Genomic DNA, 11,515 nt, shown 5'->3' with positions numbered 1-11,515 from the left:
GCTCTCTACATGAAGGCTTACACGAAACAATACAGATCAATGGCTTAGTGGGAGACAGTAGCGTAAATGGCGAATGGACCGCAATTATACTCACTCTTCAGCAATAAGGTTAGTAGGTTCATGGACCTGTCTTAATCCCTACAGTTTTTTTCCAGCGAAGGTCCAGCATCTCCTTGAAAATGTTCGCTGATGGAACGGATACTGTTTGTTCTAGTAGCGTGTTCAAGTCATTAACCACTCGATAAGAAAAACGGAACCCCATTCTAAGTTTATTAGATCGAGATTTGAGTTTTCTTACTATGTCCCTAAAGATTATTAGTGCTGAAGGAAGCAAAAGTACGAAACATACTAGTGTTCAAATCGTGATTAAAGATACGGAATGCCAAAACAAGACCACCTCACGTTCTACGATACGATAAGGGGAAAAGGTTTGGGCATTTTAAGAGCTTAGATAGAGTTTGGACAGACCCTTCACTAACTTTCTTCTCACACGGTGAACACGCTTAAGTTAATAAGTTTCCTTAATAAGAAATAGACCAGCTGCTTAGAAACAGTGCGTTCTTACGTAGGTGGTATATAAAACTCGAAGCATCTCGTCAATGCATTTGAATGCTCGAAGAAATAATCATAACTCACGAAAACCCTTGGTAGCTGCTGCGTTGCAATGTGTAGTTGCTTTCAAGTTCTCAATCAATATTATTGCTCAGTCTCTATGTTCCTGCACGCATGAAAGAAACATACCATCGATACTATATTCTTAATTGTTACCGTGTTCAGTGTGCATGAACACATCCTTTCTAGAATTGATTTCTAAGGCCCAACATTGAGACCATCTAACTAATTTGCCTAGGTCGGCTTGGAGGTCTGAATGATCAACCTCACTTCTTATTGTTCTCCAGGCTTCTACATGATCCGCGAACAGTGATGTCGAAGGCTTAAGCAGTCGCGGTAATCTATTGACGTAGAGAAGGAAATGCAGGGAACCTAAGATGATGCCTTGGGTACACCAATTTGACTAGCTCCCATTCAAATAGTATCTCATATACCTTCACTCTGTCTTCCGCCACATAAGAAGTTCCTCATCCGTTCCTTTACAGCACCTGTTATTCCGAAGCTCGAGATCTTCTTCATAGTATCTGGATGAAAAAGCCTTGTCAAGTGCTTTGCTAAAGTCCATAAATATCACACTGACAGACGAACCATTATCTAGGGCTGCTATTCAATCCTCTCTCGCAATAAGTTAGTCAAGCATGAATGCTCGTTTTTAAACCCATGTTGCTCGGGAGTTAACAAATTGCATGATGCTATGTGACTTAGTAACTTGACCAGAACTGTCTTTCCACGTAACTTATCTATTGTGGTTGCTAGACTGACAGGTCAGTAGTTAGATACAATCTGTCTCCTACCATCTTTAAATATAGGACTAACCATAGCATCTTTTCAATCCCTACGGAGTTGAGTGTGGGAAAGGGAGATGTTAAAGAGCATCTTCAATGGCCTTGAAATAGTGTCCGTGAAAGGTGGTAACATTCGTGGATGGAATCTATTAGGACTAGGTATCTTACTAGGTTTTAGGTTAATGGACAGTCGAAGAACGGTTTCCTCAGTCACACGTACAGGACCTATGGCTGATATTTCAGTGGTGTGATTATGACAGGTGTTGTTAACAATACTCGTAGTGTAGACTTTTCTAAATTAGTTTGATAAGGTCTCAGCGTTGGCCAGATCGGATTCAGATAGTATGTCTAAATTTTTGTGCAGCAGTCATGAAGGGTTATCATCACCACGTTTTGTTCCCTGTTTAATGTGCGAAAACGACAGTTTCATGCAAGCACGGCTTTCATATGCCAATTGTCTTTCGTAAAAAGTAGGACATCTAGCTATGGTCCTTCTACATACATTTCGGACCTTTTGGTATTCACTCTTAAACGACTCATATCCTGTTGACAAAAATACGTCAAAGGAGTGTTTTCTGTGCTTTATCAGCTTTTGGGTCCCCTGCGTAATCCATGAAGGGCAATATGATAGCCTACTTGTTGACCATAGGATGTACAGTGATGTTACGGCCTGCAGTGTAATTTTAAACCTATTCCGTTTGTCTTTGATTGGTCCCATGTGCACTGACCGACCAGTCTATCGAGACAGCACGATTTGTGATCACCGGAATGTCAGCTCGCCAGATATTGGGCCCATAGGGAACAGTGAGTGCCGTATATCACGTGTCCGAAACCTAAAGTATAGTTATCACTATTTACTTGGGGGGAGATGTTGAATGTCGATGACATTGTCACAGTGATGTGTAAAGACAAGGTCAAGCAACGGCAGTTTGTGTTACAAGCCAATATGTGTTGGTCTTGTGATACATCGCACAAGTGTATACCGAATAGTGGCAGATATCGGGTCACTACTGCGAAATCCACCAGAAGTTTTAAGCTCTGTCCAGTTGATGTGCGGAGCGCTGAAATCTCCAATGATAAGACAACATTCAGCCAAACTCCAAGAACATATATGAATTAAGACAGTCATCAGCAAGACAACGTGAACTATGGCATATTGCTCTTAGAGTCACTAACCCGTGTCCAGGCTTATTTATACAACAAACCACCTCATATGTACCACTCTAACGAGATAGATTGTACACGAAATTGATCTGTGACATATGGTTTTATATCTCTTCCCTGTTTTTTTGAACTCTATCACTTCTAATACAGATGTAACCTGCAATGAAGATGGAAATGTTGATACCATCAAACTTAATTCCTAAGACTACGAGCATTCGCGTATCACACAAGTGAGGTGTTTTGAAACTCACTCGTTCTACCCTTACATGTTTCGGAAGCATTGGCCTCCAACACCTGACCACCCAAAAACCCTGGATCCTAAGGTTTGTTTTACAGCTTAGCTCTCGAGTTTTTAACTCCGTAGTCACATTCTTCCATTTGATTCCATCTCCAAGCAGCCAGTCCGGTCGGATACGAATATTCAAATTACTAGTTTTATATGCATTATTCAGTACGACGTCTCTTTCTTCATAACTTCTGAGTACTAACCTTGAGATCCTACTTGGTTCGTTCTCGCCTCCAACCCACCTGCCGAGTCTTATTACATTCTGATATATACCCATATCTAATATGGCTATTGAAATGGTACAGAGGATTGCAAAAGAAGTGAAAATCGTTCTTGAGTAGCAATCTTCTGTGTTCAGTAAGAGCGTACAATGGTGCATAAGTACGTAAGTTGATATTTCAGACTGATTCTTGTATAAGTTGTAACAGATTCAAATGCTGGGGTTATTTATTCAGGAATCTACGTTATCGCTTACACAATCGCTTTTTCGGGACTCTTACTCTCTTCTATTGACATCTGTTTACACAGTCTAACCCTCAAATATACCGTTTTCTCACAACAAATTGTCCTAGACCTACTAAAGATTAATTGGGGTGATGTAATTTAAATATTATCAAAGATAAAAGAAAAACAATTTTTTCTTTGGAATTTACGTGTGGATGATAAGAGTAAATCATCACCAACGAAAAAATATAACACTTATGAGGCATATAATAATGGTTAGTAATGGGAGAAGTAATTGGGAAGCAACCCTCAGAGTAATTTCCATTAGCATCTACGAAGCTGAGCTAAAAGTCTAGCTCCGTTTTGGAACACTTACGGGAAGGTGCCGTCACTATCGCTTCTCCTGATAGATTCTGTAACTTACTAAACGTAAATTTAAAAATGTTTTCCTGAATTTCTGTGCAAACTGTTTCTTGCTCTGTCTGAATTGGCTGAGGACTTAGCTTTAATTTGTTACTAAATGGTGTGAGTGGTCTTTTGTAGTGGACATTTTGATGTATGTTATACATCAAAACTATATTCTTTGATAATAACAGATAGCTAGAGTATCAGGTGGGATGATGCATGAGTCCTTTTCTGTGATGGAACCATCAAAAATGTTTTAGGTGGTCGTTTAGAAGCCGAAGGTATATCATTAACGGTCGATCAGCAACTTCTGGATGAAATGAAGAAAATCAGTTATAAGTCCGGGATATGTGCTCCTTTATTTTATGAAGGCATCATATTTTCTCTGTCATCATATTTGCTCTGTCATCATATTTACTCTGTCGAATAGTGAAATATTTGTGTATCTAAATAAGATGAACCCGAGCTTTATGTGCTTGTGTAATGAAGTCTTTTTCCGACTTCACAAACCAACGAGGTAATCAAGATTGATGTTACTAACTGATGAATCAGCGCTTCTGATTTAACAGCCGGATATTATGTTCAAGTATCTCTGAAAAGTTGATATATCATATCAGCCTTGTATCACCCCATTAATCATAAGACCAGAGTCTGGGAAACTGGAGTTCATTACAGGGCTTCTAAAAGTAATTAGAAGGGAAGCGGCTATAAGTTGAAGCTTCACGGTCCATTGCTCGACTCTACTCAGAAAAATCAGAATGAAGTTTAGTGGTTCTCTACCCAATAATTTTATAGTCCCACAGATAGGTCATTAGTGACTCACTAATAGCCATGAGTTTCAGCTAGAGGCAAGGAACTTGATTTTTTTAACTATTTAGAAGTTGTTCGGAGTTCTAATAGGCATATAAGCCCCTGATTGTTGTGCTCAAGAGAGGTGACCCGGGCATCCCAAGCAATTAGTGAGTACGGATATCATGATTTACCTGTGAGAAAACAGGGAGTTATTGAGTAGGTAGTTCCTCAGGACTTCAATAACTAACTTTCAGGATATTCGCCACTAAAGAGAATTCGGAAGCTTTAACCTTGTTATTCCCCTTCGTGCGTCAGTGTAGCAACACTCGATTACCAGTTCAGACAACAGATCATTTGAGGGTGGTTGCAAGAGACAGTCAAATGTGGTCTGACGTTTACCCAGACTAGCATGTCTACAAGAATTCAACAGCTACAGGACCCATAATATTCCCGCCAGAATCAAAGTCTCCAATTTTCAGGTTGTAAGGTAAAAGATAAAGAAAACTCAGTAAGAAGAGGTTTATTTGCTTGAGTGTTATTGGACTAGAGTTCGTTAGCCGCTACCTTAGCAGCTTCATTATGAAATCTATGTATGGTTAGTGAATCTCGAACCGAATATCTGTCATGAGGCCTGCCCTATTCTCTGCAGAGATATACGAAAACTCATCACTGTACCTCACAAACTTTGCTAGTTGAGTCGAGCAGTTCACTCCATACTACTTGATTTATAAGGTGTATCTGTTTTTTATTGTCTTATAAGAATGTCATTCAGTTATGTCATTGGAGATATGCCATTTGTCTGGAGTTCCGCCTGATGATTTTGTGGTTGAAGTCATTAGCAAAGAGGAGGATATAAAGCGTTTACTTTGTAGATGACAAAGGATATATATTGATCGATGAGTTAGGAAAGGTTGTCCTTAAAAAGGATTGTCCCATTCATCCACGTAGACTGGGCTTTGTTTGCCCGGTCTGAATATTTCTTAAAGACCCGCTTCAACACCGACGCAGTCGGTTTTGCTACAATCTTTACACAGTACAAGTTTGAGTGGTAATTGAGTTGACGATCAATGGTAAGAGGACGTGGTTAAAACGTTTAGGTGGATATAAAATAAACTACACTACTATACACACTTCTTTTGTTCTCCGTTGCTTGTGGTTACGATAACTGAACTTTGAAACAACTATCCTCTAGATTTATAGACTGTGACGACATTTCCATTATATTCTACGTTTGGCTATATCAATGGAACCATACCAACCTCACTGGAATTAATAACTATATATAATTGTGGGTTCTGGTACCAAACGCAAACGAACACGCACCAACATGCTGACTCAAGTAACGTCCCTCAATTTTTATTTGTGTTTATAACTCATGATGCGTATATTATAACATCAACATTCGAACATCCGAACAAGTACCAACAGACTGGAAAAAAGGACTTCTGATCAAGATACAAAAGAAAGGTGATCTCATCAAGTGCGACAACTACAGGGGCATCACTCTTCTCTCAATACCAGGAAAAGTCTTTAACAGGGTGTTGTTAAGCAGAATGAAGGACTCCGTAGACGCCCAACTTCGAGATCAACAGGCTGGATTCCGTAAGGATCGATCGTGTACTGACCAAATCGTAACTCTATGGACCATTGTGGAACAGTCAATTGAATGAAATTCATAACTCTACATCAACTTCATTGACTACGAGGAAGCATTTGATAGCATGGACAGGATAACACTATGGAGGCTTCTTAGACACTACGGCGTGCCTGAGAAGATAGTCAATATCATATGGAATTCCTATGATGGACTAAACTGCCAAATCGTCCACGGAGGACAACTCACTGACTCATTCGAGGTAAAGACCGGTGTTAGGCAAGGTTGCTTACTCTCACCCTTTCTCTTTCTCCTGGTGATCGACTGGGTCATGAAGACGTAAATAACTAGAGGAAATCACGGGATACAGTGGACAGGAAGGATGCAGCTGGACGATCCAGACTTCGCGGATGATCTGGCTCTTTTATCACAAACGCAACAACAAATGCAGGAGAAAACGACCAGTGTAGCAGCAGCCTCAGTAGCAGTAGGTCTTAATATAAACAAAGGGAAAAGCAAGACTCTCCGATACAATACAATATGCACCAATCAAATTACACTTGACGGAGAAGCTTTGGAGGATGTGGAAACCTTTACATATGATACAGCATTATCGATGAACACGGTGGATCAGATGCAGATGTGAGGGCGAGGATCGGCAAAGCAAGAGCAGTATATCTGCAACTGAAGAACATCTGGAACTCAAAACAATTGTCAACCAACACCAAGGTTAGAATTTTCAATACAAATGTCAAGACAGTTCTACTGTATGGGGTGGAGACGTGGAGAACTATTTTGACGCCTAGCCACAGGTGTAACTTGAGGACAAGCGAACCTCAGACAGATCAGCATCATTGGCTCCCCTAAATCAATGAAATTTAGTTATAATGTTTGAGTCACTTCACTCGTATTTATCCACGGAGTTTTACAGTGGAGTTGGACATCAGAAGTGCTTGACTTACTCGCCTATGCTTTTCTTCCTTGGTAGCACACCAAGTGTACACTCAGGGGTTTATCAGTCTTGATGAATATGTGCGGTTGTAGCTGTAAATAAATTCCCAAAATCAATAGCTCATTAAGTGTTCGTCATTGGATGCTGACCACGTTCTTTAAGTGGACTTGTTTAACTGAAGGCTTTCTGTCATGCATCCGTACCAGATCACGTTTCGAACCAGCGTGGGGCACAGCTCCTACGTTAACTAGTCAGCTTAGAATAAACGCTTCGCGATATATTGATAACGTATCAAGTATATCTTTCCTACCTCTTCGCATCTGACTTCTGATTTCATTGGGTTGGTTAAAGCTTCGTATATAGAAGGTGCTACTGGTAGCAGGTTGTAAAATCAGAATACTAGTCGTATCTTCACGGTGCTCAGTAAGGTTGTCTAATACCTCTGGGTTTCTAGTCGAAGTCATCTACGGGAAGCCCACTGTGGATATCGAGTACGACAATCGAACGCTGGAGGGATTATCTCACTCTGATAGCTTCGGATAAACTCATGTCCTGATTCTAGAAGGCTTCAGTCTTCCTAAAGTCAAATTTGCTGATCACGCGTGTTGGGTGTGAAAACTCTACTGAAGCTCAGTTCTTCAACCTCAGTGAAGGGTCGGGATCATTCGCAATTGTGAAGTTAACAACCCCGTGGAGAAATAGTCAGACACCATCACTTATAGACTGCATTTTGACAAACGAAGGGTTCCTACTTGACAACCTCTCAATCCTGGCTTCCCTGGACATAAGTGATCATGCCGTTATAGCCTTCGATTTTATTGGATAATCTGAGTCAAAAACTCCAACAACAGGCGTTGGAATTGCAAAAGGTTGTATATACTGGCTTTACATGTCAATCTACAGCAAACGGACTGGGAAACCTATCTTCAACTTGATGTGGACGCTCATTAGGATTTCTTACTGCTCTTATGTGCCACAAAATAGTCTGTCTCGTAAACGATCCCCAAAAATTGTAGACAATCTACAGTCATCAAACATCCTGCTTTTCGTTTGCTAAGACGCAAAAGGTACTTCTGGAAGGAATATAAACTAACTAGTGACAACGGGATATATAAGCAGTTTAAACAAGTATGAAACCACTGTCAAAGTCAATAAGCGAAGACTACAACGGACTTACCTTAAACACTCCAAAGTGCAAAGTAGTTCGTTTGAGATATATTGCAGGCTGCGCGTACAACCTAGGTTACCACCCTCTAGATGTATCCCAAGTAGAAAAAGATCGAGTTTTGGTACCCTATGATCTGAAGTCTTACGCTAGCTGCGACAGAAATGCCCTTCGAGCAAAGCTTGCATTAGTAACGCTGAAGCACAATCTTGACCAGTACTATGGTAGAAATCCCCCATATAACCTTAAATAGTTTTTTCGGCCACATTCAAAGAATGGAAACATGGGGTTTCCTTCCCCAAGCCTTGTGAAGAGGGCCTCAAATAAGTGAATATTTACCCATTAAAGTAAAGGCGCCTTAGAGGTGGCCTTCTTATACCTCACAGAATCCTGGAAACTTCTCGACATCTACTTAAATACCTACTTAAACTCACTCCCACACAAACCTTAGGGGTAACACCAATAAAGTGGAGACAACATAGCAGAATGGACTGCAAGCACATCTTCTGCTCCTTGAGAGTAGTCAAATTCTGGAAAATGCTACCGACTGAGCTAGTCCAAGCGTCTTCCCACGAGTCCTTTAAAAGAAAACTGGATATATGCTTAAGGACTTAGGACGGCTTCTCGTTATAATTTACTAGTGTTTTCTTTTTTTATCGTTAAATATACGTTGATTCCTATATGGAGGCATCGATGATTCACTGTTACTGGATACAGAGTCCCGTTAAGTGAAAGCTCTTTCCATTCCGTCTAGAACAATTTGAAAATCTGCAAGGATTGTTTAAACACCCCACTTTTTCTGTTAATCTCTCAAGGACTCACATCGCTCGGGTTGACTTAGCTATGTTCGGCGTAAAATGCGTTTCCCCGTTTCTTGGACAAAAGTCCTGTTCTATGGCCACTTTGAAAGATATCGCAGTAAGACTACGGTCTGTCAAAAACATACAGAAAATCACTGCATCTATGAAAATGGTTTCAGCATCGAAATTCGCTAGAGCTGAACGTGACTTACGTCCGGCCAGACCTTATGGTCATGGTGCTCGAGGTACTTTTGAAGCATATCTTGATTGCCACAGCATTTTATCAGACCGCAGAATTAGTACCAAAGGAGATCAAACCTAGTGAGAATGACCTACTGATCGCAATCACATCTGATAGAGGTCTATGTGGTGCAGCTAATAGTAGTATTGTGAAGGTAAAGTGGAATAAATTATCTTGAAATCTGTAGGCAATCAGAGCTCTGCTTCGTAACAACCCAGAGCTAGAAAAGTCGTGCAAGTTACTTTTAGTTGGTGACAAATCTCGTGCAATGATGATTCGTCAGTATCGTAACATGTTTTTGATGACTATCAATGAAGTCGGCAAAAAAGCACCTACTTTCGAGGATGCGTCCACAATAGCCCAGGCAATAATATCGACTGACTTTAAATTTGATAAGGCTGTGATGTTTTACAATACATTCAAGTAATTAATGTTTCATTTTGACATTTTGTAGGACAGTTGTATCATACATAACGACAAGTCAGCTGCTCTTAAGCCTAAATAAACTATCTTCTTCTGAAAACATTGGTATTTATGACTCAGTAGATGATGAGGTCTTGCAAAGTTACAATGAGTTTCTCCTGACCTCACTAATTTTCGCTGCCTTAAAAGAAGCAGCTGCTAGCGAACAATCTGCTCGGATGACTGCTATGGATTCTGCTACGAAAAACGCAGGTATGTATCTTATTTATTCTTGCATTATTTGAAGGTGATATGTTGGGTAAACTGACACTTAGTTATAATCGGACACGTCAGGCAGCAATCACACGTGAGCTCACTGAAATTATATCTGGTGCTGCAGCGGTCTAATTTTGTTGGTAATTTCAACTATTATGAGACAATATAATCCAGTAGTAAATATTCATACTGTTTTCCTTCATGTATTTAATTTCATATAATAGCAAGTACAGTTTATTTAGAAGTTAGTTGAGTGTGATGAACCTGATATAAGTAAGCATAGGTTAATAAGGGATTTATATATGATGGACTTTTATCATTAGGACACAGACCGTAGTTAATCAAAGTGCAGAAACAGTTGATATGGCACTAGTTTCTCTTTAGATTTAGTAAAGTAGCGGCTATAGGTTCTGGACAGACCACCTTTTGGGAGTATTCACTCTATGATTACCGCAGTTTTTGAGTAATATGTATTTATAGGGTATTTTTCTCAGGATTTAACTGGCTTCATCAACTCCAGATTTTACTAAGATTTGAGTAAATTACTAGCTCTGTACTTTTACATAAAAGTAGTATAGGATATCTAAGTGCAAATTCACGGTTCTCTGTGTAATGTCTCCAGAAACTCTTTGGATTATCTTCATTACAACGAGTAGGCTGTATATTTAGATAAACACAAAATAAGCCCTTATACCAAGTACAGTTCACCTCGAGCTATTAATATTCCATAGTATATTTTCGTATTTAGATATAGCTATTTAGACATAACTAAATTGTGTTGATTAATGATAATGTTGAGGTAATATTTTGCTACAGATTCGGCGCATCGAATACCAGCAGACAAGTGAAGAAAGTATATTTATCAATGAGTTCATAAGTGTAAATCAAATCAAGTAAAAGAACAATAGCATGTCTATCTGATGAGATTACCCACAAAACTGTTTTTAGATTATCAGCCGTAGTGTTTCGATTTATAGGAATACTTCGTAAGGTGCCCAGACGTGTTTACATGCGAATATTGTCCATACTTTGATACACTATCTTATAAATAGTCCATGACTTTACGGATAACTGACAGCATTAAACAATTTCAATACATCCTTTCTCAAGTTAAACTAAAAGATGTACGAAATTTCGCTGAACAATGGGTCTTAAAGTTGCACGCTCATAATTTAGTGATCAATTTGATTTGTGAAGTTTACTAGGTAATGTATGTACATCAAGGCCTAGAAAATTTGAGCTTAATGTACTGGATTTCATCAGCGGTGTCTAGTTGTTCCTTTCTTGGTATATTGAGGAATGACCTCGCTGACTTGCCTCAGTCCATGCATTTGAACTTATAAAGGGTTCAAGTAATGTGGATTTTATAAATGTGATAAGATAAACTTTCAGAAACACATAATATATCTGAAGCATTCCCACTTACTCTCACTTTTGTATGAAGACCATTCGTACCACAGAACTGCCAGAATCAAAGACGGTAGAGGATTCAATTTATCTTGAAATTTATGTTTATTTGTCACCAGAAACTGATATCAATGGTGTGGCTATGTGTGTGACTAATATTTTACGATAGGTTTCCACAAGGTTGTTTTAA

The 11,515-nt window shown here is 39.4% G+C and overlaps 1 protein-coding gene across 5 annotated transcripts; it reads left to right on the top strand.

Moving 5' to 3' along the window:
- Positions 1-8,991: 8,991 nt before the first annotated feature.
- Positions 8,992-10,104, top strand: Smp_033670.1 (ATP synthase gamma subunit, putative; the record flags this gene model as incomplete). Of its 5 annotated transcripts, none has more annotated exons than XM_018791606.1 (5): positions 9,043-9,244; positions 9,276-9,394; positions 9,428-9,663; positions 9,695-9,915; positions 9,950-10,050. In XM_018791606.1, 5 exons carry the CDS (start codon positions 9,043-9,045, stop codon positions 10,048-10,050), a joined length of 879 nt encoding a protein of 292 aa, XP_018645214.1. The 5 variants fall into 5 exon arrangements, with proteins under 5 accessions (XP_018645216.1, XP_018645217.1, XP_018645214.1 ...); XM_018791607.1 differs by lacking the exon at positions 9,950-10,050 and having other exon boundaries at positions 9,043-9,117; positions 9,148-9,244; positions 9,695-9,947; XM_018791609.1 differs by having other exon boundaries at positions 8,992-9,244; positions 9,287-9,394; positions 9,695-10,104.
- Positions 10,105-11,515: the final 1,411 nt, after the last annotated feature.

Source organism: Schistosoma mansoni (genome assembly GCF_000237925.1).
Source record: "Schistosoma mansoni, WGS project CABG00000000 data, chromosome 2 unplaced supercontig 0108, strain Puerto Rico, whole genome shotgun sequence".
NCBI lineage: Eukaryota > Metazoa > Platyhelminthes > Trematoda > Strigeidida > Schistosomatidae > Schistosoma > Schistosoma mansoni.
The sequence above is the reverse complement of the archived record's forward strand: the minus strand, read 5'-3'. Positions and strand labels throughout refer to the sequence as shown.